The sequence below is a fragment of the Sphaerodactylus townsendi genome, linkage group LG05 (genome assembly GCF_021028975.2).
Source record: "Sphaerodactylus townsendi isolate TG3544 linkage group LG05, MPM_Stown_v2.3, whole genome shotgun sequence".
In the NCBI taxonomy this organism is placed as follows: domain Eukaryota; kingdom Metazoa; phylum Chordata; class Lepidosauria; order Squamata; family Sphaerodactylidae; genus Sphaerodactylus; species Sphaerodactylus townsendi.
This window is the reverse complement of record NC_059429.1, coordinates 95,128,508-95,156,230: the sequence shown is the minus strand read 5'-3', so window position 1 is coordinate 95,156,230 and position 27,723 is coordinate 95,128,508. Positions and strand designations below refer to the sequence as shown.

At 39.6% G+C, this 27,723-nt stretch overlaps 1 protein-coding gene and 1 long non-coding RNA gene across 2 annotated transcripts; one reads left to right on the top strand and one right to left on the bottom strand.

The window, feature by feature from the left end:
* The first annotated feature begins 351 nt into the window (after positions 1-351).
* Positions 352-27,252, top strand: RSBN1 (round spermatid basic protein 1). The gene is made up of 7 exons (XM_048496754.1): positions 352-830; positions 13,998-14,668; positions 17,564-17,701; positions 18,332-18,474; positions 20,064-20,231; positions 20,899-21,007; positions 22,148-27,252. Exons 1-7 carry the CDS (start codon positions 392-394, stop codon positions 22,508-22,510), a joined length of 2,031 nt encoding a protein of 676 aa, XP_048352711.1. The 5' UTR covers positions 352-391; the 3' UTR covers positions 22,511-27,252.
* On the bottom strand, positions 18,462-22,259 carry LOC125432801. The gene is made up of 3 exons (XR_007244547.1): positions 22,124-22,259; positions 20,099-20,304; positions 18,462-19,928 (listed from the first exon to the last, which is right to left on the bottom strand). It is a non-coding gene; the product is annotated as an uncharacterized LOC125432801 (long non-coding RNA).
* Positions 27,253-27,723: the final 471 nt, after the last annotated feature.

Here is a 27,723-nt window from a genome sequence, read left to right as displayed (position 1 = left end):
CAGGACTCCTATTTGGCACGGAAAATAAGATTCAGGGCTGGTTCCTAACGAACTCCAAATTAAGCCCTAGAGAGTGCATTTTTCCGCCCACTTCAGGGCAGTGCCCCCGCTTTCTTTCCCCCTCCGCTTTCACAACTGAGCGGGTGGCCCACGTGACTAAGCCGGACTGCGTGACTTTCCGCACGCGCCTCTCCCTCGAGGACCGCTCTGTGCCAAAGCTCAAACTTCTATTCCCAGCAAGCTATGCGCGCAAGAACATGCGCGTACTTGCGCAAAACTACTGCTCCCGGCGTGCTCGCTGGGACTACGATTCCCAGTGCGCACTGGGTGGCGCCTGCGCCGTGGCTGCTGGCGCTCGGGCCATTTAAATGTGTGTGAGGGAGACGGCGAAATGGCTACGCAGATCGCTGCAGTGCGCGCCGTGTCCCGGGGCGCGGAAGAGACGCCCCCGCTCCCTCTTGGGGACCGGCCTGGCCGGCCGAGGGGAGGAGGGCGGAAGAGGAAGGGCCCTCCTGGGGAGCCCGGGGGGTGTAAAAGGGCCAAGCTGAGCCAACAGTCGCTCGTGGTAGGGCCCGGTCAGGCGGAGCCGCTGCCTCCAGCCACCGTCCCCGCCGTCCCTTCCGCCACCACCGGCCTATTCACGTTTTCGGCCCTCAGTCTACCCCCGCAGGCCACACACTGCGAGCGGCGGCGGCGGCGGCATTACCACAGGCATCGGCACCATCCGGACAGCCCCGGTTCCGAGCCTGGGCGCTCCTCCGGCGAAAAGCCGCACAAGGGCCGGCGGGGAAGCTCCGGCGACAGCGGCGGCGGGCGGCCCAGCAAGCGAGGTGAGCGGCGGCGGCGGACGCTGGGTCGGGGGAAGGATTCGTAAGCAGCCGGGTTGCTTCGGGCGCCGTGTACTTGACGGTGCCGCGGGGCCGTGCAGCCTTCTCGGGCTCTTCTTTCCTCGGCGCCTTGGAAGTCCGCCGTGACCCTCGTTTGGGGGTGGGGGGGAGCGAGTCTTGTTCCTTTCCCTTGAGTGTTTCCTCCAAGAGGTCAAATGGAGGCGTCTGTCGTTCAAAAGATGGGTGTCAGGATGGCGGGGCCCTGCCAGGTAGACAGTTGTAAGTTGTATTGTCGAAGGCTTTTGTGAAGACAGTTGTAAGTTGTGTTTGGTGCCTTCGGCTGCAGGTGAGGTTGAGGCTGCACTTGTCCAAGGGCTGTACCTTGACACCTGTCACCCTGCTAGCTGACAGCCTTGTGGAAATCTAAGCTGCCCAGGGGCCTGTTGGAGCGTTTTGTTTTTATTTTAGCATATTATTTCTTAGAGCATATTTCTTTCTTATGTGTTTGTATTGCCTTTTCTTTCAAATATGTATCCTGACTCCTCTGCCCCATTTTCAGGTTCATCCATACGCAGGGTGCTCTAAAGTTCACCCTGCCGCCGCGTTCTTATCTGTTTCTCATTCAAGTTAATCTCTAACTTGTTGATCTTGATGTGTCAAGTAATTAGATTGTCCCACTAGGTTTTCCGTATGTGGACAATCTGCTCCTCAAAATCTCAGTTTTATGGGATAGAGATGTCTTCGTAAATCTGGTTAATGCCAATTTAAATGGCAGAATATTTGCCGTTTTTTGTAACTTTTTGGTAGTCTTTTTGTAACTTAAAAAAAACTTCTTGCTGTTAATCTTGAGGATCTGATGTTTATTGTTTCACTGTTGCATAGTTTCTGCAGCTTTGCAGCTGAGTAAAGAAATTGACTGCAAGCATAACTTTAAATGAGTAGAAACTTGACATGGGAATAATGCTTTCTTGTCTGGAACAGCAGCTGGACATGTTGCTGTACAGATTTCCAAAAATCTTGTTTGTGGGAAACAGTATTCCTTGGATATTTAACATGAATATGTCATACGTAATGGTTGAAATGATTGCACTTAAAAATCCATGTAGGATTAGTTGTACCTGTCATGTTTTTAGTTCACTTGGTCTCCAAGATCACTATTAATGCATCTGTAATTTTAAGGGAGCTGCATATTTAGTTTGGGAATTTCTTATTAAATATTCCTGATGTTTTAAAAACTCATGTTTTGGTTGTGACATGTCTGTGTTTATTGCTATTGTCTGTGAAATGACTGAAATATGATTCATTATAATTCATCTGTAATCTTGGTAAAACCTGTGCCCTACAGCCATTTCTGTCAATTACCTTAGCAAAACAAGAGTATGGGCTTTGTACTTCACTTGTTTACATCTGAATTTTATATAACAACGTCTTTCCTTGTACTTCCTGCATTTCATGGCCCTTTAAACTTGCTGTTACATTTTCCCCTCTGTAACTTTGTACACATGTTTGCCTAATAAGGATCCACTAATCCATGTAAACTTGTCTTGGAATAAAATCTTCATTATGCCACAGGAGTCCAATTTATTTTTGCTGCAAGAGATTAACATAACTTCTTTAAAAGATCCTCATCTAATGGGTGGGGAGTAATGGCAACAATGTATTCTTAAAGAATGAAGTTAGGTCATTATAAGGTCACAAGAACAAACCTTATTGACATGTAAGAAAGCTTGATTTTGAATTTGATTCCTCATCTGAGACTTATGCAGCCACATTAACTATAGTAGCTGCATGGTGTGAATGATCTGTGGTGCCTAAAGCAACAACACTTTCTCTATGTTTGCCTTATGGTACTTATCCTTGTTTTCATAAGTAAGACAAAAGTGGTGCATTGTTACTGTTCTAGAGTACTGTAGTATTGTACTATAGATTTTTTTTTTTAGATCAGGCAGTCGTGGTCTATAGACTTCAAAATGATAGATATTTACACAAATAACTCATTCTTTATGTTAATGTAACAATTCTAATTGTAAATACGTAGGAACTGGAGATGACTAAACCTCTTGAATTGTGAATTCACCAAAAGTCATGATGGCAGCATTGTCCAAGATAGTGTCAAGAAAATGTCCTGCAAGCATATGATTTAGGAGTACTCTGGAACAAGCCAAAAGTTTTGCTTTGTTATCACAGCAAAGTGTACTAACTATAGTCATGATTTTAAAACTTGATATGTGTACTTTAAATAAGCAATGAACAAGAGTGCTAACATGAGTTAAATAATCTCCAGCTGTACAAGTTCTGTTTTGTTGTTTCTCAGTCCATATTTTACTTCATACATTAAACATTATTGGTTAGTGATCAAGTATTTGTACAGTAGGAGAGTAATCTGGAATAATTCCAATACTTAGACACTGCAGATAGGGTTTGGGTGCTTATTAGTTGTTTGTTTGTGTGTTACCATAGAGAATCTTTGTACACACAAGAAAGTACAGCCTCCTGAAATGCATTGAAACTGACATACAGGGGAGAAATTAGAACCTTTCTAATACTAGAGTGTTACTGTAAAATAGCACAAGCATGCTAGTCTTGATTGAAACATTTGTAGAGGGCACTTTCTTTAGTGCATCAAAGTAGACCACTTTATTTTAGTATATTACTTAGAAAAAAATCAGTTCATATGACAAAGGTACCACTTTCAATCTACTGTTGTATAATGAAACTTCATTATTTCATTTTACCACATACACTTTCCATACTGACTTGTTAAATATTTTTAAAGAGTTTTGTAAAAGCACAGGCACAAGTTATCTTCATTTCAGAAGTGATCAGAAGTATATGATTTGTGTTCATTTATTTTGGACATTTATGTACCCTTTCACCAATCAATTGAGATGTCAAGGCAGATCACAATTACAGATAAAATACAAAAATATTAATATTAAATTAATTGAAGAACAGGTAAACCAGTACCTATTCAAAATGTCCCATACGGTATTTTAAATAATTCTGACAAAGCCTTGCCAGAAGGCTTCAAGAATGCATGTCTCCCCCCCTTCTGGGAGGCCGTTCATAACAGCAGCATGGCAATAGAAAGGCCTAGGCTGTCACAGAGAGTATCCTCAAGAGTGAGGAAAGTTAGGTGTACCTGATGTGAAGGCAGGTTTATATTGGGAGAGAGGGTCCCTCAAGAATGTGTACCCCAAGTCTTGAAGTACCAGTACTTTAAATTGAACCTGGAAACAAAGAGCCAGTTCAGAGACTTCATGACCAGTATTATATGTTCTTGACAGGCAGAGCCCAATAGCTGGTGGAACACTGTTTTGTACCAGCTGAAGTCTCCCTATCACCTTCAAGTTCAGCTCAAGCTATAGTTTGTTACAGTAACCTAGCTTTGAGATAACTATTGCACAGATCATTGTGGCCAGATCAAATGTCTGCAGATATGGCATCAACCTCTGAATTAAATACAGCTGAGGGAAAGCACTTTTGCTACTGTATCCTGAACTAAATGAAACTTGAAAGCTTTTAACTGAGCCTTTCAATAAAAGTTGTACCTGATGTTACTAAAGGGAGAAACTAATCCATTCATTGCTGACATCATCTCAGTGATCACCACCTTTGTCTTATCTGGATTAATTTTCAGTTTATTTTATTTCCTTTATAGTTTGTCTTTCTTGCCAAGACTTATGGTAGAATACCCAACTTGACTATTCAGTAGGAACATATAATTAACCCCCCCCCCCGACAGATCGCATGAATCTGATTCTTCATATTCTATTATTGTCATCTCAAATTTTGCCTGTAGCTATAGATTAGGGAGTTACTCCACACATGCTGGCAAACCTTGGTTTGCTGCTGCATGTACACTTGATAAGGAGTTGTTCAAGCCTGTGTAATGCATGTCTCAGGTTTCTTTGTTTTCCCATTTTTATACTTTGCTTATCTCCTCAGTAGCTACCCAGAGTGGCTTAAAACATCATTCTTTCCCCAATTTTTGTCCCCACAACAACAGCCCTCTGAGGTAGCTTAGGTTGATCCAAGAGTAATTACCAAGAAACTTCCCTAGTAGAGTGGGGATGTGAATCTGGCTTTTCCAGATCTTAATCCAACACTCTGCACCATGCTTAAATAATACTATGTATGAAATACTTTTAGCAAAGTACAGAGGTGCTGGAGGTGGAGTAGGAAGACCCTATCACAGGTACCGGGCTTCCGCGCGATCGGAACGAATGGCGGCCTGGAGACAGCGTAAAAACGCCGCCTTCCAGGTCAGCTTCCATTCGCACAGGGGGTGCAGCTGCATCGCAGCCGCGCCGCCCGTCCGTCGCAGAGCCGGCGTTTCCCCAGAGCGCTTGGAAGCGCTCTTTTTGGGGAAACGCTGCCTCGAAGCCACTGCCGAGCGAAAGGCAGCGGCTTCATGACGCCTCCCCCACCCGGCACTTACCTTGTCCCCGGGCCTCCGGTGCGTCGTCGAGGCCTGGGGACACGCCCCCTGCCCTCCGCCGCTGGAGCAGGCGCGCAGGGTCGTCGGGTCGGCGTTCCGCCTTCGTGCGGAAACGGCCACAGTTACTAGCATGTGTTAAGGTAATTCTGGAGGGGAAATGAAGAGCAGTTGGAAAAGACTTTAAACTGGATTATTCCAGGGGTTCAATTTAGCGTCTTTCCTGGGAAGAATTAATAGCAGTAGATCCTGGGTGAGAAGCTGGTCAAAGCTTGATGTTATAAACGTCACAATTCTATTGTGATTGCACATACTGCCTTTCTTGATTTGAAATATTTAAGAGATTTACAGGAGGATGTGTACTTAGTTGCATGACTACAGCACTGTCTGTAGCCTCAAAGACCAGATTGAAATTGCTCTAGATATTAAGCAGCTGTTTAAATGTGGATGTTTAGAAATTTGGTGGCATAACTAGTGGTTTAAACTTTAAACAGGTTTCTTAAAAAGTCACCATTTGTTGGAATAAGGTTGTTGGATGATTCAGAACAGTCATGGCCAAAGTGTCATGGTGTATATTCAGTTAACAGTATGGTACAATAAGTATGAGGGCTTGTTGCTCCTTCTTTTTTCAAGGTACTTGTTGAAATTTGAAACTGCTACTTCAGTGTATGACCACTTAATGGGATTGCGAGCAGCATACTGCTGCGGTACTAGTGGCTCAACGATAAACACAAATGGCCTCACTGAGACATTTTATTTACAGTGTTTTAAGCATGGCACAGTTCAGAAATGTCATGACTTCTGCACAGAAAGAAATGGTTGGAAGAACAGCAAGTATGATAGAATATAGAGGGGAGAGTTAGGAAAGGCCAGCTGCAGAACCCAGTATCTCTGAAGTAGGGGTGAGACAGGAGTGTTGCTGTTTGTCAGGATAGACAACGCTAGGTTTAGTAGACTATTAGCTTAACTGTTTATAAGCCAACTTGGTATGCTTGGACAATAAATATCTTGGATTGGGAATATGGATTCTGAAGCTGTGGTGCCACTTAGAGTCCAGAATGGAGAGAAATAGGAAGCAAGTAACACAATCTTTGGAGATATTTGTGGATAATAAGAATGAAGTCACTAGAAAGTTGTCAGAATGGGAACGAGTGCAGTGAGAGATTCCCGCCCATATCCTATTAGAAGATCTTCATGAAACAATTTTAAAGCTTTGCCTGTGCACAACTCTGCAGGAGCAGAGTTCTCCAGAATTTATCTATTAAAGATGATTAACAACTTTTAATTCTAATAATACAGATGAGTAAGGAGACTGAGTTTGGTTCTTTGAATGAATAACCAGCAAACCAGAAAGAACATCTGCAGAAACTTTCACCTTTATTTAAAATCAAATACTCAGTAAAAAGAATACGACAGAAAAATACATTCATGAAAAAGTTAACTCTATTGTTACTGTGAGGATAAATGCTAAAATTATAAAAGTTCGTAGCATTTCTTTATCGTATTATATCAAATAATAGTTTTAAAAACAAATTAGGTTTCATTTTGGTCTCACTGCTTTTAGGGATTATCAAAAAGCCAAAGTTACATCCCCTGGTCATCTGAAACTTCCTTCCAGAGAAATCTAATTTGCTTGTCACTGAACTGCATATTTATAGAAAAATATCAATCATCTTTCTCTAAATCTGTTATATCATAATCATATGGTTATTTAGATAACTGATTGGCTTATTTGCACATGTTGATTTCATCATATTTCGTTGTGAACCAGTCATCATGTACATGAAATACATTTGCTATAGCAAGGTGAGAAAGCCAATCTAAACTCTTAACCTTTATTAAAATCAGTTAATGGAACTTTTCTGCAACTGTTCCAGTTAACTGTCCAAGATGAAAGCAACTTTAATCAAACAGTTTTCATTGACAGTTGAAAAGTTCTTGAACTTGCAAACTCAGCAAGAAAAGAATAGTGATATAGCTACAGCTATAGGATTATATTCAGGAGCCTTGGGAATATGATATACCAAACTGTGTTGAAGACACAAGAAGAATGAATGCTAACTAATCCATGTAAAAAAATGTTTGTTGGTAAAAGTTGTGTCTGTTCATTATTCAATATGTTCAGGATAGCATTCTCCAGGAGTAGACGAGGAAACCAAGTAAGGCTTTGAGGGGAGAGGGGTGTCATTGTGGCTCCATGCTTTTGAAATAACTGAAAGTAGTTTGCGGCAGCTCTAGTTCCCAGTTTTGTGCACAAGAGAGCACCCTAAGGAGGCAGTTGGAAATGTTCTGGAGCCCTCTAGGGCAGTGGAAACAAAAAAAAATATCCAGTAACTTAAATGGGCAGTCTGCTTCTGATGGCATCCATGAGATCTCCCATTTCATCCTTGCAAAACTCTTAAGATATGTTAGGATACAAAATAGTGAGAAACTGCTTGCAACAATTCAATTGAATTTGTTCTGTAAATCCATGAGACCAGCTTGTGTGACTACAGTTGCTAACAGGCCTGGAGAAAAATGTCCTACATTTTAAATAGAGGTTTGATGTGCAGAAATAGGAAACTGGAACTGTTCATAGCGTGGAAGTAAATAACATTACAAAATAACATCCAACTAAGCTGACTGTTGTGGGTTTTCGGGGCAGTGTGGCCATAGTTTCTACACATCCTAAAAAACCTACAACAGCCAGTTGATTCCTTGAAAGCCTTTGAAAATACATTCAATTAAGCCTTTATTAAAGGGGTTAGTTTTGCAGCATGTTAATTACCCATTAGGTGGTTGTTTGGGTGAGGGAGTCTTTACAGTAGTATTTTGCAGCCTATTTAGGGAGAAATCACTACCTGGTCTGTGGGTGGCCACATTTACAGCCTCCCTGATGGGCATTTGACCAGGAGTATATTGTGAGCATGTTAGAAATTGGAGGGAGATGGATAGAAGAGGGAAAAAATCCTTAAACTTTTCCTTGGCCTCAGTTTCCCCAGTTGATTCAACATTCTAAGGAGCGTGAGTAAACCAACTTCCTGTCACTCTCTTTTCTTCCACATTCAAATGCCCGCACAAGTCTGTGCCTCTGAGAGGAACAATCAGTATAACCCTTCCCAAGCTGTACCCCCCACCCCTTTTCATACAGTAATATTTTTATGTATGGGAATTCTACTGATTATTGGAACCCTCAGCTTTACTGCTGGACCAAATGATAGACTTCAGAGATTAAAGTGCCGTAGACACTTTCACTTCTTCAGATGCAATATAGCGAGTCCTTGCTAGACATATATTAATAAGACATTATAGGGAAGAGCAAACTAGGGCAAAGAGCCATGAAATACAGGAAGCACAGAATGAAATGTAACTGTGTAAAATTGAAGAAAAATACAAAATAAACTGGCAACTTCTTTAGTGTTGCTAACATGAGAAATGGCTATGGAATGTAGCAAAATGGTTACTGCCTATAATGACCAATTCTGTGCTATATATAACATCTCAGCCTCATCCATTTGTTAGTCTTCCAGTACAATACAATTGTGTATTATACCTTTTTGCACTCTACAAAGGGTAAGCAAGTCAGCCCCTACCTAAAAGAACAAACGGTCACATATTTAATGCTAAAAATAGCAATATTCAGAAATGTGAGGGGAAACTTTTCATCCTAAGGCATACTGTTCCTGATACAAGTCATCACTTTTCAGCAAGAACAGCACGAACAAAATCCCCACATACTTCCAAGGGAGACTCCAGCATGACCCAATCTTATCCTGTGATTGGAATTTGGGATCCCTTAGTTGTTTTAGGTGACAACCATCTTAGTAAATCTTAAGACTTTATTTCTGGCCTTGACCAATTTAGGAAAAGTAGACTAGCATCCAATTATGGCTCTTGTGAATGGTCTGTGAACTGCTTCTGAATTTTACATAGTTAAATCTTACCGTGTCCTGTTTGTATTTCATGATCCTTCTGGGCTATTTTCCATAAACCCAAATGTAAATGTCTGCCTAGTGAGAATCCACTGCAGAGCATATGAAGAAGCAGGTTCTAGTCCACAAGTGCTTATACTGGTATCAAATTATAATGGTTCATGAGGCTTCTATTTATTTTCTGCTGCAGTAAACTGCTGCTGTTCTGTATTGACTAGCTACAATTGCAGTGCTATTTCTGTATTAAGGGACTTTGAACAAGAAATCTTTATCGTGAATATAATTAAAATGGTAAAACTATTTATTCTCAATTCTGTGGTCAGTAGCTTTGTTACAGAGGTAATACACTTAATATCCTTTTCAAAACCAAATAGCATCACTTCTGTATTTTTATTTTGTGCTGCTGCAAGTGTCAGATCCATGTACGGTTTGAGTCAGTGTTAAATTACCTCTTCACTGAAGCAATTAATTTGAGAATTCAGGATGACTGTAATATTAATTTGGCAGCTTTAATGACAAAGTCTTACCTTTCTCCCTGCACCCCAGCAACTCAGTAGGTGTAAACAAGCACGCTTCTTCAACAGCCACATATTATGAAGAAAATACCATCACAAACTAGAAAGAAATGTGAGTTGCATGTTGCTGATTTACAAGCTAAGGTGTATAGCAGATTTCAATCTGAAATGCTTTTCCAGCCTGGTACATTCCTCTTCTAAGGAATTATGAACTGTGTATTTCAGCATCTGATGCAGTAGTATGCCTTTTTATGCCTATGCATGGACTGCCTAGATTTGATCCTTGCCATCTGCACATTTTTACTTGTAATTCTTATTACAATGAACCTTATGCTGTTAAATCAGCTGAAGAAAACTTTTCTATATTAATCCACTAGCAAAAATGTTCAGATTTAAATTTTCATACAATATTTATGAAGCTTTGATCTCAGTCCAGAATTACCTGTCCTATAAACATCAATGAAAAATGTATCAAGTTCCCTTCCTACCTGTTTTTAAACCTCTAGATAGCTACACCTAAGATATTTGATCTTGACATCGGCTATTTTCAGGAGGATTACAAAAGCATACTATCAGATTATTCTGAATTTATCAGTAGATTGTAGGTTGAAATTAATTTAAACATGTCACCTTTTTGGAACTTACATGGCAATCCTATGTACACTTATCTGAGAGTAAGTCACACTGAAAACATTGGATATTGCTTCTGAATAGACATCCATAGGACTGGGCTGATCCTCCTTTTGTGTTACAATACACTGCTAGCACTAAAGCCAATTTTAAATTTAAATAAAATAGACTCTAGACAAGGAGGGAGGATGGGAGACCTTCTCCCCCACCCTCTTCCCCCCAGGAAGATGGGAGACCTTCTCCCCCACCCTCTTCCCCCCAAGCTGGACTTACTCGAGGGTGGTGCTTGTCAACCTTGTCAGATAGGTCCAGCTGTTTGTTTGGGGTGGGAGGAGGGTGTAATGGGGAGGCTTGGGGTGGGCTTGGCAGGGCAGCAGGTGGTAAATTGCTGCTTCTGTGCTGGCCCGGGTTGCTTTTGGGGGCAGGGGAAGATAAAATGGGGAGGCTGGTGGTGGGCTTAGCAGGGCATCAAGTGGCAAACCACTGCTGCTCCAGTGTGACAATTTGTTGTTTGGGGCGGGAGGAGGCTCCTGGGTTGGGGGACAGTGGGTGGGGATAGGATGGAATGTTGCCCACCATTGGGCATGCAGAACTCACTTTGTGAGTCCTGCATGTCCACTGGCTGGGGGTTTGCCTTCGGACATTCCATTTCTTGGCAATTCTATATAAGGATACTTTACAAATGGATTTGGTAATGCCAAAAATTGCAATTACTGGGCTTATTGTTTTCTCGGAATCATGCTTAGCACCTACTGAGTAGAATAGCTTCTTTGTTAACTGCTCAACAGAGCTGCCATGCACAAATGTAGGTCTGACAAGAACTAAACAATGCCTGTGTCTATTTAAAAATGTGTTGTTGGCTTAATGCAAGATACCTAGTTCTATGTTATGAATATATAATTATGCCTTCATTTCCAATCAGGACTTCTGAGTACTTGTCATAGCAACTTACTGAGCTTTGATCTCAGCAGTAGTTTGAAGTAGGGAGCCTGTTTGTGTGGTACTGCTGTATTTGTGGACTCATTGTGACTGATAACTCATTCTGACTTCAGGCGGTGAACCAGATGATGAGTGGTGGCTTAAAATAACCATTGAAGCTGTGTATGATTTCCTGGCTGTACTGGCTGTCAGACCAGGCAATAAGAACAACTGTCTGGATTTTTCCTCTTGCCTGCCTTGTTCCTCTCTAGCAGGTTTTTCCAAACTATCCATTGCTGGTCCATAGCAGTTAATACCAATGTGTAAATATGCGTAGCACAAGCTGATGTTCATGAAGGATGGATGTACAGGAATAAACCACGTATCTTAAATTCTGTATATTCTGGGTTCTTTCCCTGCTATGAACAGCCAGGCTTTTCTTGTGGACCCTTTTGATCTTTCTTCACAATTATTTCACCAGATACCCTGAGTTTGAGAAATTTTATAAATATGAACTTGCCAAGAAGGGCATAATTTTCTTTAGTAGTCAAGCACTAATAATTCCCGTTTAGCATATCAGCCTGTTAACCATTTACATTGTGTAATAGACACTCATTTCTTTTAGTGACTGTATTTTAGAGAGCTATATTGGAGATCTGTGTCAGCAGCAACCACCTCTCTCTCCGATCCTGGGTGACCTTCTAGTTAAGCCCTGTGTATATTTCTTGGAACTTAATAGGCTTACTTCTGAGAAAATCTGTCTAGGACCCAGTTGTATATTTCTTCCTTTCTAGTGCTCGCATTTGAATATCTGAAATCACATGTAAGGTTCTATTGATAGAATATTTTCTACAGAGGAGCTGCTGTAGCATAAATAAGAGATACTGGAAGGCTGCTTGCTGTATTAAGGATTAGCAAATTTGATGGCCTCTGGTGTACATGATTTGCCAGTGAAGATTTTTTATATATACAGAGGGGAAATAAAACTTATGAACACTTGATCCAACGAATATGTGACCGAGCTTTGGTCTCACTGCCTGTCTTCTTGTTGTGACAGAGTACTGGCATTTACTCTGAGTAACTCTACTGTTCCTCCTCCCTGCAGTTGAGAATTCCAGCCAGGCTTTTAGAAAGATTTGTGTGTACTTGTCACCCTGGAGTCAGCTGTTCATGGTGGACCAACCTCTTCCTCCTTCTGGTGTTTGGTAGTGGCAAAAATAATGTTGTTCTTTCTGGATTTATTCTTCTCTAGCTTTTAAGTGAAAAAAAATCTCCTAACAAAAGCTTTATGTGCTTATTTGAAAGCTTGAGTGTTCGTCACTGCTGGAACTTCCTGAGGTTTGATCTCCCATCCTACTCTGTGTCTTTTCCATTTTGTCAGGGGAAATTCCCCGTCTATGGAGGCTGCTTCCATCTCTTTCAAGTGTAGGTGTATGGACAGTTCAGATATATTTTTCCTATCCTTCCATCTACCAATGTGGGGGTCGATGATAAATTCTGGAGAGTCCCCATTAATAGGTAGACCAACACTTTAAAATGTGTGTATGCACCACAAATTCTGTGCCCAGAAAAGCTGATCTCTGTAAGTTTCATGAAATTTGTAAATTATATGACATACATAATTACTGCAGGCAAGTTCTTCAGTGATTTGTTTTTGCTAGTGATCTGAAAAGTTAGGGAGCTAGAAAGATATGAAGCCCCTTCCTGAACTGTTGGGAGTCTGTTTTGGCCACCCCCCTCCCTTCTGAGGATTCAGCATTCATTGCCCCTCACAATTCTTTCCTTGCTTAAAAAAATTAGAAACTGGGACACATAGGAAACCGAATTCTGCATCTTACAGCTGTATAAAATCAGTGTCTACATCACTTTGCTGTTAATTCAGAAATTAGTTTTGCCTCTGATTTGGAGGTGAAGATATTCAAACCCTCCTTGTACTATGCTTTGTGACAGGATTCTCTCCTCAAAACAAACTTTTCTGTAAAGCCTTTTGCACAACCACGTATTCCCATCCAGTACAAAAATTAATCCTAAGCATGTGCTACTGAAATGTCTACATGTCCATATTCTTCCCATGTATCCCCAGCAGCAAGCTTGTTCTCTCCAGAGAATAGGACAAGGGGTAAGGGAGTCAAGAAACAGGAAAAGAGATTCCACCAAGACGGTAAGAAGAACTTCTTGATAGTAAGGGCAATTCAACAGTGGAATACGCTGCCTCAGAGTGTGGTGTAGTCGCCTCCTTTGGAGGTTTTTAAACAGAAGCTGGATGGCCATTTGTCAGGAGTGCTTTGATTGTGTTTTCCTGCATGAACTTGATGACTCTTGTGGTCTCTTCCAAATTTATGATTCTTCTATTCCTCCCTACTTCTGTTTCCTTAATGACAAGTTCCTCAGGGCAGGGATGTGACTTCTTGTAGTTTGTAGAGTGTCACTCTGACACTGCTATGTAAATAATAAACTGTAATAATACTTGAGTGAATAGCAACTGACACAGGAAATAGCTGTAACTTCTGGTTAATTTTTAGCTCATAGATTATGAATTTGAAAGATCAAGCTATATCCATAGTCTTGTGTCTAGTTTTTTCATAATGTAATGAAACAAACACATTTCTTCTAATCTGGTACATCTAAACACTGACAATTAGTAACAGTTTCCCAAGGTGTGTGTGTGGGGAGGTGTGATACTTCCTAAATTTCCTTGAGTATTTCTGTGGATAGTAATATAGCAACTGTAGAATTCTAATTTTATTATCATTTCTAGACAGCAGAGATGAGAATGGCAAGACCCAGAGAGCTGATGGTCTTATTGTTAAGAAAATCAAGAAGAAGAAGAAAAAGAAACACAGAGAAGACATGAGGGGGAGACATCTGAAAATGTACAACAAAGAAGTACAGACTGTGTGTGCTGGTCTTACCCGAATCAATAAAGAGATTTTGACTCCAAGGGTGACTGATAACTTGGAAGAGAATAAGGAATCCTTTAGGTATCTAAAAGATGAACAGCTGTGTCAGTTGAATTTGGGCATGGAAGAATACAGAATACCCCAGGGAGTGCAGTCTCCATTTACTACCCACCAGGAGCATTCTGTTCGCAGCAACTTCCTAAAAACAGGCACTAAATTTAGTAACTTTATTCATGAAGAACAACAATCAAATGGTGGAGCTCTGGTCCTTCATGCTTACATGGATGAACTCTCATTTTTGTCTCCAGTGGAGATGGAGAGGTTTGCAGAAGAGTTTCTTGCTTTGACATTCAGTGAAAATGAGAAAAATGCAGCCTACTATGCTCTAGCTATAGTCCATGGGGCAGCTGCCTACTTGCCAGACTTCTTGGATTACTTTGCTTACAACTTTCCTAACACTCCAGTAAAAATGGAAATCCTTGGCAAGAAAGATATTGAAACAACAACAATCTCAAACTTTCACACTCAGGTAAGACAAGCTTTCTTAAATATGGAAAGGTAACATGGAAAAGGCAACTAAATCCTGGCATTATGGATGAAGGCTCAGCCAAAGTCCAGACTTCATGTCAATCAGTGACACTAATTACCTAAAATTGGCTATTGCACAGCTTGCTAGATTCTATGGCTAAATCTTGGATACCACCCTAACTACTTTTGTTTCACATAACCAGCACTCCTCCACCTCCTTCCCTGATCTTAACCAATGCTGGAACATGAAATGACACTGCTAGGCAGTCCTTCAGTGATGCCTCTTTCCTCCTAGTTTTAATGCTTTTCTACAAATCCTATCCCCACCCCCCACCTCGGTCTACAGAAATGTCTGCCTGAGGAGGGATCTCACCGGGGCATAGTGCCATTGAGTCTACCCTTCAAAGCAGCCATTTTCTCCACGGGAGTTATCTCTGTTGCCTGAGAACAGCTTCAATTCCAGATCTCCAGGCAGCGCTAAATTGTGAGGAGATAGTGAGCACGGGAAGATTCGCTGTAGAGAAAAGGCTGGAAAGAGTGAATGGAAAAGGGCTGGGGGGAGGGAGAGAAAGTAGAAAAGGCAGGAAAGAGTAGAAAATAGTGTGGGAGGAAGTAGGGACATTGTGTGTGTGGGACAGGATTTATTCTTGTGGATGTCTCTGCAGTCCCCAGCTTATAATAAAGTATTTAACTTGGCTGGCTAATGCCCAAGGTTTTTAGATTTTGTGTTGGGATTCAAAGGCTTTCCTTTGGGGGGGGGGGGGGAATTCAAATCTGGGTATCACATCAGGTAGTCTGGCATTCTAACCACTGCACCAAACATTAATATCTTGTTTTTATGAAGTAAAGAATCTGAGTGTTTTTAGCACTTGCAAGATTTTGCTTGTTCACTTACAGATCAGGTTAAATCTGTGATCAAATTGAGTGATATAATGCTGGAGCTAGTAGTGAACTTTCTATACTCTGTTCCACATAAAGATGTTAGTTTGGTAAGTTGAGGTGCGGCAGTTGAAAAAATTGTATGCTTCCACATTAGAATATATGAGAATTATATGAACAATATGAGAATTATCAATCATTTTTATGCACTGCCTTTGTCAAAACCATTATTTAGTTTATTGTTGAACATGGCATTTTGACACAAAAGCATTTACACCAAAATGTATTTTTACTTTCAAATGAATGGGAGGAGCAGGGCTAGGTAAGCACCAGGATCCACAACAAAGTCCAACATGCTTTGTTCTGTGGTGGAGGAATACAGAAGCTACTAACATATTTATGTGAAACAGAGTATAGGTGGGAAGGTTGATGGAACACGCTCTAAATTTGTGGAGTAGAGATAAGCAATGTAATTGTCCATGCACTTCTTTCTGGGCAGTTGCTGGTCCTTAAAGATAATCAGGGAGATCATTTGTGGGTAGTAAGAAAAAGACAGTCAGCTCAACAACTCATATTTATAGTGCTGCTATGTTGGTCCATTTTAAACTGCTAATTACCTCTGGGCAAACTTGAACAATATTTCTCTCTGTTTCTAGGACCATCCTGTCTTTACATGGCAGGGCCAACAATCCCGCAGGGAGCAAAACTTCTGCTGTGGCTTGGTTTATTTCGCAACTGGCAGACATGGAGCAGGAGGCCACAGCTGTGGCTTGCCCCATAATAATCTTTCAGACTATGGCACTATTTCCTGGAACCACTGTAGCTTTTGGTGATTTTGGTTCCCTTGAGGACAAGTACCATACTAACATTATGACAGCCGTGGTTGCTGTGGCAGATAAATTCAGGAAAGAGCTAATGGGTCTTCCCAGTATTCTTTGTACCCCAACTGCAGAGTTAGATCTTGGTGGATTGGTGTCTGAAATGGAAGATTACAGCATTATATTTGTTATTTGTTTATTTAGGATATTTCCATTCTGCCTTTCCAGAGTCGTGCTCAAGGCTTCTTACAATTAAAATCTACATAATATTAAAAATAAGTCATTTAAAACCAAGCTGTTGGATATAGGCAGCATAAAAACTATCCAGAAAGGAGAAACAGACAGTCCATCAGAAAGCCCCCCCCCCCCCATAAAGCACATGGGTAAAAATGCACATTTTAGGTTGGCATATAAAAAAGCGTAGGTTCCAGTGAGATTTAAAGGGGAAGGTGGTCCAAAGTCTAAGTGCTGCCATAGAAGGTGCTGTCTCTAATTGCCATCCACCTTACCTGCCAGGCACAGAGAGCAGGGCTTAAGAGGCAGCTCTTAACTGGCAGGCTGGATAGGATGGGAGGAGATGGACTTGCTTTTGGTTCTGGACACATTTAGAAGATGGTACAGGATTCCTGCTCTGTTTAAAATACATTTTGTATCAGCTTGTTGTACCATCTGCTCCAAGAATAAAGGTGGAACAGTAAAAATTGTAAAGTACAGATGCATTTCGTATCAGGTTATTCTTTTTCTAGTCTTTTCAGTTATGATAGATGGTCCCTTTAGGTTCCTGCCTAGTTTGCTAGCTTAATATGTTTACCTGGAAGGCTTTTCTCTGGTTGTTATTTGTTTGGTTATTTTCTTCCCTGTTACCAAATATTTGGATTAATATTTTCAGGAATTATCTCTAGTTCAGCTTTGCTCTTTAGATGCTTTGGCATATTCCTTGCACTGGATGAAGATGGCTATTCTACTATACAACTGAGATGTTCATCATGCTTTGAGCATGGCTGTATTCTCCTGGGAGGACACAACTGTCTTTTAGTCAGCCTGTCTATTGGAAACAGCAAACTTAAGTTTGCAAGCAGGCTTTTTTTCTTTAGTTGAGTTGACCATAGACTTCACGATCCCATAACATACTAAGTGAGATATCATAAATGCTATGCTGTAGAACCAAAATGCATTGTGACTTCTTGGTGCCCTCTCAGGTCAGTCGAACTTACTGCTGTGGAACCTACAGAGCTGGTCCGATGAGGCAGATCAGCCTTGTTGGGGCAGTGGATGAAGAAGTTGGAGACTATTTCCCAGAATTTCTTGATATGTTGGAGGAATCTCCATTTCTTAGAGTAAGCATTACTTTTTCCTACATACTAAACCTTATACTTTAATATGAGCGTTAACTATATTATTAGCATTACCAATATCTGTAATACATTCCTAAGCAGTAATTGAATAGCTAGGGAGCAGAATGAACAAAACTGAGTCTGCCTTCTTCTTTGCATGACCAAATAGCAGCTCAGAGTTAGGTCCAAAACACTGGGGACAGGAGTTCATAGTACAGATATGCCCCTTCATACCCCTCAAAGCTGCTCCTTTATGGCAGGGAGACTCTTGGGAACAGAGTGGGATGCAGTACAGAGGGTTGAACTCAAGGGGAATTGGCAGAAATATATCTTTCATTCTGGGGTGGGCTTTTCTTGTTCCAGTGATCCCCCTGCCTCCGCAGGGGGCACTGCAACTATATCATTCTGTTCTACAGGGTCTCCTGACTCGAAGGAGCACTTGTTTAGGAGGCAGAGAAGGTGATATTTCATGAATATAGTTATCAAACTTACTGCATTCTGTTAAGAGAGAACAAACGTTTTTATAGGATTCTTTTGACACTCTGCCAATTTACTGTGGGATTAGTATGTGGGATCAGTATGTTCGTTAGATCCTATGGATTAGCTGATTCAGATTTCTTTTCTGGTATACAGATGACTTTGCCCTGGGGTACTCTTTCTAGCCTCAGACTTCAGTGCCGGTCACAAAGTGATGATGGCCCCATCATGTGGGTAAGGCCAGGAGAACAGATGATTCCAACAGCTGATATGCCAAAGTCCCCATTCAAGCGACGCAGGTAATACTACTTTTATTATTGAAGATGACATTTTACAGTGGGAGGAAAACTGATGATCAGGTCTACATCATTGATCTTTTTCTTCTAGTTCTAATTCTGAAACCATGTCTGTTAGTGTGCATCCCAAAGATGTTTCTAAACACATGTTCTTTTCCTTTTTAAGCTTCCTTCCTTCTTCTTCCCCTCCTTGTGCTTCCTTGTGCCAAGACCAGAAAACTATTTCCGTTGCTTCTGTGTAAAGTGCTGTACATCTTGATACCATGTATAAACAGTGTAATACCTTGTGCCTTGTATATGTTCAGCGTAGTGTTGTGTGTTTATGTTTTCATTGAATTATTCTAGATATACATTATTTTAAATATTTTTAAAGTATGAAATGTTTTAATGTTCACTGCCTTGGGACACCCATTTGAATGGAATGTTTTTAAATAAACAAATTGTCCATTCTTGAGTAGGACAAAATATTTGAAGTTGTCTGTCTTGATTTGTAATCTCTAAATTGCTATTTTGCTTTGGGAAACTGTCCTTAAAAGTGATGGAGAAGGGAGACCCTTGAATATTTTGCTGAAGTGTTTAAGAAAGATTTTTATTAATTCAGGGTTGTGAGTCCATAGAAGTGGGTCTGCTACAATAGTGGGCATGACTATTGTTCAATTTGTGGAGGTTATATAGTTACTGTTTTTAAATCAATGTAGAACTTCTTGCTTGAGTAGATCAGTGCTTTGGATGGGATGTACTATTTCACCAATGTATCAGTACAATTTATGACTGACACTGGAGTATCCTTCTTGTTGGTCATCTTTGGGATTATGATCAGGTGCAATAATTTATCCCCTGGAATTTTAGAAGGCCAGAAGTGGAGAGAAGAGAGAAAGCTGGCTTTGGCAAACAGCTGTTTAATTAAACCTAATCCCTTTAAATATTAAAAGGCTATTTTCTGTGACAAGCTTCTGAAGACCAGGATGATTCCTATAGAAAATAAAAGCCCTTTCAAATTTAAAGGACCCAGTGAGGCTGACCAGACAACTGTTTGTGGGGGTCAGCTTCCTCTTGATCCTACTCTCCCTCCCCACTCTTGCTGACTGGGAGAGGGGCTCCCCAAATGGTTGTGGTTTTTTTAAAGGTCATGATTTTGGGTGCTAAAATTTCTGGACCAGAAAACTATTCCTCAAAATAATTACAAAAGTAAAATACCTCCCCCAAACTTTAGCATATTGAAATAATACATTTAAAAACCCTAAAACAAAATTAAAACATTTTTAAGGTGCTTCCATCTATTTGGTTTCAGACCAAATTGTCAGTTTCTACCAATTCTCCTCTTTGTTTGCAGACCCTCCTTATGTAATTCCACAGATTCCCCTGTCACTCAGAAGCAGTATTTCGTGGAGATCAGTGGGAGGCAGGAAAACTCCATTCTGCTGATGAAAATTTTAGTCTGGATGTAACCCATCATCCTGTGTGTAGATAAAATAAAACAATAATTGAATATCAAAAGTTAGGAATGCACTATAATTGTAAGGCTGCCAGTTGTGCAAACCCCCCTCTCCCAATTCTAATAGTCTTCACCCTCTCTTCATTTCATTTCACAGATCAATGAATGAAATAAAAAATCTCCAGTATCTACCTCGGACCAGTGAACCCCGTGAAGTTCTTTTTGAAGACAGAACAAGAGCACATGCTGATCATGTTGGGCAGGGGTTTGACTGGCAGAGTACAGCTGCTGTAGGAGTGCTGAAAGCTGTACAGTTTGGTGAATGGTAAGTACAGTGGTGATCTGCTATGAAGGTAGAATCCAGGCAGACTTCTTTCAAATAATAATAGCAGGCACACCTGAAAAACATTTAAAATCTTGCATGTTCATGAAAATCATCAAGAATACAAATCCAGGTTTCTGCAAACTCTTGAGGTTGTTGCCTGAGGATTTTTCTTTCAACTGTAATTGCAGGGAGGAATGCTCATTGGATTTTCTTTTGCACACTCTTGGGAAAATTACTTGGCACGTTTCACTTGCATATTCCAAAGGCAAGCTAATACTTCTTTTTGGTCTGTGTGGACCACATAGACAAATTAGACTTGACTTGGAAGCTTCTAGAGCTAAGCTTTCAGGCCTAAGTGCACTTGTGCAAGTCTGAGGGTGAGGATTTGTAAAATGTTCTCACTTCTTTTTGACTTATGCAGCATCAACTGGGAACATCTTTGAATTCTCTTTTTTTGAACTTTTTTACTTTAAAGAAAATTCTTCCATTTTGCAGTTTCCTTGTGGGGAATTTTTTTTATCACTCTACCTGATCAGTGTGTGGTAGGCTGGTACAAGCAAGCACCTGTGAAGCCTTTATGAGAGCCACAGTGCTGGGTGTATTGTTTGGAAGAGGTGTTCCTCTTCACTAAACATTCACTAAACATTTCATATCTTTGTTCCTCTAGGAGTGACCAGCCACGTATAACCAAAGATGTAGTTTGTTTTCATGCGGAGGATTTCACTGATGTAGTTCAAAGACTTCAGCTGGATCTACATGAACCTCCAGTGTCTCAGGTATTAAACATTTTCTGATTGAAGCTTTTTCTATGCAAGTTTTTCCAAAGCAAAAGAGGATTTGATTTCTCCCCATCCAATTAAACAAGGCCCCCAAAACATGGAAACCCACAACAACCAGTTAATAAATACTGTTTCTGACCGAAACAAATCACTAGCTTGGATGCCATGAATCGTGAATGGAAGACACCTCACAGACATGTGTGTCTCTTCTGGGATCTCTGAAAAGTTGATGGTGGAAGTTGCGGGAGTTTAATGAACAAAGCACCATGAGTCAAGGGGAGCCATCATGAAGACTCTTTTTATACTACCTCTTATGCCAATGGGGTATTTCCTGCCAGTTGAATCTGTGGGGAATAATTAGGACTAATAAAAGGAAACACTTCTTCACACAACTTTTGATTGGTGTTTGGAATATGCTGCCACAGCAGGTGGTGATGGCCACTAACCTGGATAGCTTTAAAAAGGGCTTGGACAGATTTATGGAGGAGAAGTCGACCTATGGCTACCAATCTTGATCCTCCTTGATCTGAGATTGCAAATGGCTTAGCAGACCAGGTGCTCAGGAGCAGCAGCAGCAGAAGGCCATTGCTTTCACATCCTGCATGTGGGCTCCCAAAGGCACCTGGTGGGCCACTGGACTAGATGGTCTCCTCTGATCCAGCAGGCTTGTTCTTATGTTCTTATGCTCTTATGTGTTGGTGGGAGATGATGAGGATCATTCTGCCACGTTATTATAGGAGATTTCTCTCCAGGGGATTGTGCCTGCAAAGCTCCCCTGTCTCTGAGGATCAGCTGTTGGGATTGTGGGGAAAAGGGAAGAGGGAAAGATCTGCAACCTCATTCTTAGTTTGTACGATCCAAGCCACTATGCACCTTCACTGTTGACTTCACTGTTTAAGTGATTTTTTGTTGTATTAGTGTACCAGCAGCTCCATCTCAAGACTGTTAGTATTAGTGATACTTTAAGACAAGTTATTTTTAAGGAGTCCATTCTTCAAGTGAATCAGATGGCTTTAAAGAATTATTAATAAAGCTAAAATAGATCTGCTAGGCAGAATTTAAGCACTTTGCAGTATAAATGAATGTTTAGTATGGACCATGCACGTGGCTTACCTTCAACCTATTTTCTCCTTCTAGTGTGTTCAGTGGGTGGATGAAGCCAAGCTAAACCAAATGAGACGAGAAGGCATTCGCTATGCTAGAATCCAGCTATGTGATAATGACATCTACTTCATCCCTAGAAATGTCATTCATCAGTTCAAGACAGTCTCTGCTGTGTGTAGCTTAGCCTGGCATATAAGACTCAAACAGTATCATCCGGCAGGGGAGAATTCTCAAAGTACAGAAAGCATTTCAAATATGGACAGTAGCATCTGTGAAAAGATGGAATCAGATATTGAAGACCAATGTGTGATTGTGAAAAGAGAGTCTGAAGAAGTAGGAACAGAAGTACAGATTACAACGGTGGCACCACCTTCCTTGTTTTCATCTCTGTCGTGACTTGTCTTACAAGATGAGCTAGCTCAGTCCCTTCCAGTTTTTAAAGTAGAATTAGATCAGCAACACAATCCACAATATGATCATACAGGCTTTCTTGTGTGATATGTACATAATCATATACATTTTTAAACAGCTTTTTAAAATTTTGATGTGAAGTTATAGTTTTATAACTGGGTTATGTTTTATTGGAGATATCTTGCCTATAATTCTATAAAGAGAGGTGACATTCCAAAATGTCAAGCGTATCTTTTTTACACAGATTATGCAAAGTTAGAATTGTATTTTAGTCCCTTAGTACAGCATGTAGTAGTAAACTACAGATTTTTTTCAAGGGAATGAGGTAATAAGTTGTCATCTCTATTTTTCCTTCAGGAACTTCAAGTATTTAGTAAATCTGATACCCTTACATCTGTCCTATCTTTGGCTTTCAGCATAAAAGAGATGGTTTCTGTGGAAGATTCACAAAGTGACTCTCCCATCTGACTAATGGCTTGAATGAAAGAGAAAGCAAAGCACTTTTAATGATCAATGACATTTGTGTGTGTGAGAGAGAGAGTTTTGAAAGCCTGGAGGAAGCTCAAGTTACCAGCAGTGTAGTTTAATTGCTTATCAACACATTAACAAAGAAGCTGATATATGAGATTAGTTGCAGAGTGTGTGTGATCTTCTTGAACAGTAATAACTGACACTTCCCATACCTCTGCTTTTAATGTTTGTGGGAACAGTGTGTTTTAATAACTTCCTTGATGGCCAATTGTTAACACTAGTGTCTAATGAAAGTAACTGTTGTCAGTTTCTCCGAGGAAACTGTTCTGTTTGAGCACTTTAAGGCTTTACAATATTCTAACCAATTTGGTGGCTTGTTTAATTCACAGCAAGCATCTGAGATGGAAACCATCCTCTCCTTTGCATTGATGCACTTAATCCAGTAGAGTAGACTTAATGATATATATTGGTTGCCTTTATTCTCAAATTCTATAGTGTTGTTTCACAATAAACTATCACACACAGATTGCTATTTCCACCTGTGACTCTTGGATACACAGTGCTACTGCTGTGTTAAAAGACTATATGGCAGTATGTCAAGTGTCATTAGCTAACATTGTTTAACAGTCATACACTCTCCCCTAATATTAACTATAGTTCGCTTTTCACTTAGAGTACTCAATTACATTTATTTGTGGTAATAGAAGAAAGAAACCCTTCACATATAGGAATGGGAACTTTATGAAGGTGTAATCAAAGTTGTTTCTAAGCAGTTTGGTTCTCATTCTTACTTGGGTGAGGCAAGGAGAGAAACAAGGTGCACTATACTAACCAGACGTAAAGAAAGCAGCTGTGTTTTTAAATGCATCTTTGATATCCGTCTTTTTGGAAAAAAAACCTTGCATATAAATGTTTATAATAGCAATTACTTTGTGCAATATTGTTTTGTGTAGATTTATATGGCTGTTAGCACTTCAGTATAGCAGGCACAGTTTTAAACCAGTAGCAAAATAATCAGAAAACATTGCAGTGATTAGATAGAACCTGTATTATTACTCCTAATGTATACACACACATATGTATAGAATGTCTCGGTGCAAACCTGAAGACAAATAACAAATATGAAAAAAATCAGACTAACTTTTTAGATTGGAATGGGGGTGAATTGTGTGTAAATAAGATGTTAGGAGTAAATCTTACTATGTAAAATAATATGTTTTTATGCAGGAGTGTAATTTCAAATCTTAATTTCTAGATTGACCAATACTGGTTCAGGAAATAATCCCTGCATACTCTGGCTTTTTCCACTTTTTTACTCTTGTCAGAAGAATTTTCATAAACTTTTATGAGACTGTGCAAAGTATAATTCTTTGCTGGCAATATGAGTTTCAGTGCATCATTTCTACATATGATGACATCTTTGTTATGCCATCTTCATTTCATCATATGTTTCTTCCATTCATTTTACTAGTCTTCCAAGCCTCTGTTTGTCTTCACCCATTGTGACCATGTCATAAAAGAAGGCTTAAGCCATTTCTTGGACATTTCAGCTACCATAGATAACTGTCACCTGTAAGCCAGCACTGTGTATAACCACTCAGGAACTGGTACAATCTGAAAAGATCTTACAGATGAAAGGAAAGTCATTCATTATTTGTGTTTCCCTGTTTCACCTTGCACAAATTTAAACCAACAAATACAAAAAATAACTAAATGTTCTGCACCCCTATTCCTTGGTTATCCTTGAAAAGATGACATGCAACTACTGTTTCTCGAATAGTTCTAAGTTAAGTTACAACAGCTAACTTTTGTATATTAATGCATAAAATAGAAAAACAGCAGTATAGCCTACTAAAGCAGTAGGAAGTAATCACAGAAGTTATTTTTTAAAGCTTCTAAGGTGTCACTTGTGCCAGTTTGATACTGTGTTGCATTTAATGCAATATTCTCTTTGAATAATCATATTTCAGATATTTACAGACACTTCAAAATCTCTCTCCTGTTTACTTATCCTAATTTCACATTTTTATATAAAATGCTTGAGACACTTAAAATGGTATATAAAAACAAATTGCTATTACTTATAAATTCCAGTAAGCTCCAGTCATGCACTTGAAGCACTTCTGTATGCACACTGGAACTGTGTAGACTTCCACTTTCAGCTACAGTTCTTTGTAGTATGTCAGATTGTACTTCAGGATCCCTTGACATTCAGTAATTTGGGTGGACAGTGAGTAGCTTTAGTGGGAAAGGAAATTTACAGTACAATCCTGGGAAGAGTTACTCCAATCTAATCCTATTCATTTCAGTGGGTTTAGACTGGAATAAATGCATAGGATTGTGCTGTAAAAGGCTTTGATGCATGCATGGATCTTTGCTCTCAAGCCTCTTCTTAAAAATATGAAGAAGGACAGCTTAAGTCTAATGAATTGTATAATGGAAGTAAGAGGATCCTTTTTTGCCATGGACGATGAACTAAAAAATTAAAGTGAAAAATAGTAATAAGAGAACCTGACTTAGGATGGGAGGTGGATGAGATGTAAAGAATGACAAATGAGTGGATTTAAATGCCAGGGATCATTTGGGAAGAATAACATTTTAGACCTAAAAATACTTTAAGTATAATTTCTCAGGAAAATATTGAGGTAACAATTGGTATTAATTAGAAGATTTTGGAAATCTATCTTTCCAGTGTCACTTATATTTTAATGCCTAGATGTGTTTCTCATCGAGTTAGCTTCAGTAAATAGGAAATCTAACTTTATAAATCCTAGAGTCTATACACATGATGTAATTATAAGTTCAAAGGCTGAATGATTGTTGTAATAAAATAAATCTAGGTATTTTGTTCTGTTAGAAAGTCTTTCTCATCAAATTTCCATACGTGTCAAATATTTCAGTTAACAGTTCAGTATATCCCCGTCATCTATGAACTCAGTTGCTAAATACTAGAAGTTCCAGAAACCCGCTCTTGTCTACAAAGCCTGATTGGCTCCAAGTTCAAAAATGGGGATCCTCTTCTATTTAACTGAATATGATATCCCTTTTTATCAAAGTCCAAAGAAAAGTGGTATTTTGTGTTCATTGGCTGTATTGGTCTGCTCATCTATTTAACAAATCGGCAAAAGTAACATTAAGATATGTGAGTGAACTAAGTATTTCACATTCTTCCCCCCAAATATTTCTGAACATTAAATCTATTTTGTAGATAACAAATGTTCTCTTCCATGAAGATGGAATGTGTGGAGGACTCATGCAATATTAAGAGATACATACATTTATCATAAAGTTTTGGCATACAATAGAAGGGTTATTGTTCTGTTAGCAGTTTCCTAAATGTAAGGGCATAACTGTGTAGCAAGTGTCAGGGATGTTCTTCATTTATTGTCAAAACCCCAGGAAAAAATATGATTTAAACTCACTTTTTTTCATGCTGCCATTCACATGCTTGAATTTATACTGAGTGGTAAATGCTTTCACTTAGGGAACAATCCAGCCAATGTTAAATGCCTTTAAGTCCCATCGATTTCTGTAAGAAATTGAAATTAGTGGGATTTAAATATGCCTAATATAGGTGGGATTGCACCTTATTTTCTTATAAATGCTGAGTATTTATAGCCATATTGGTGTTTTTATTTTTTTGAAGGTTGCTGTGATTGAGGATGGTTGTCCTTCATCTCCTGAAAGCATTGTATTGTAGGTTAATTTAAGTTGGTTCAATTTCCCAATAACATTATGGCCTTCCATTAGTATACATACTAGTTATAGAACCCAACAGCACATGTAGTTGAGAAGGGGCTTCTCTTAATATAGCACTTTCAATTCTGTCTAAGCAAATACTTATACTTTACATGTTGTATAAAATAGATTTGTGTAGTGTTTTGTGATTAAATTCAGTTTTGATTGACTGGCAGCTAAGATATTTTTCTGTGGTTTTAATATATCTAAGGTCTTTGCATATAGAGAATATGTACAATTGCCTGGAAGACTGTTTTTGCTTTGTGTGGCCTTAGTATATTTATTGACATTTAGCAAGTGTTTTAAAGAGGTTTTTATAATAGTGTAAACTGGGAAAATTTTAAGCCTCTCTGTGAATAATCCTCTAACGCAGTGCATTTCTTTTAGTAGCTGATTGTACAAGCGTATCAAACTGTTAAAGCTATTTCTTTGTTTAAAAAAAGTACATGGAATGCATAGATTCCCCTCTGTAAAGTATTTTTTTAATAAACACAAGTCTGATTTGCCCTTAATGAAAACTGTTGTTTGGCAGAAAACCATATATTGGTTGTACTGGGGAGGGTGAAACAGTTCAAATATGGCTCTGATAAAATTTATCATCTTCAACTTAATCTGCCCATTATGCAAGTACTTTTTCAAAAACTGTAGACAGGTTGCTAGCCTTTTCCATACTTTGGACCTTTTTATGATCATCTTCTCACTTCCACTTCCCCAAATACTTTAGGCAGTAGTGTCCTGAATGGACTGTATAAAGAGTTAACATGCAGAATGTTCTGAATCTCCTTTAAGGGATTTGAAGAAGTGGGATTTAATCAATGAGTTGTATGAGTAATGGAAAGGTTCAGCTCTTTATGCATGTTGCCCTTGTTATGCAGATATGGTACGTGAGTAGTATTGTAAAGACAAGGTCTTGCAGCTGTCTTTACATATTATGAAAGATTCAGCATGTCTCTAAGGTGTAGCAGGTCCAGATCTAATAAGCACTTAGA

Excerpts from the sequence above, each read along its gene's own strand:
- RSBN1 (XM_048496754.1), top strand. The coding sequence starts at position 392 with ATGGCTACGCAGATCGCTGCAGTGCGCGCCGTGTCCCGGGGCGCGGAA. Across the intron at positions 17,702-18,331 it reads AGGAATCTCCATTTCTTAGA|ATGACTTTGCCCTGGGGTAC; the intron begins GTAAGCATTACT and ends TCTGGTATACAG. Across the intron at positions 18,475-20,063 it reads TCCCCATTCAAGCGACGCAG|ATCAATGAATGAAATAAAAA; the intron begins GTAATACTACTT and ends TTCATTTCACAG.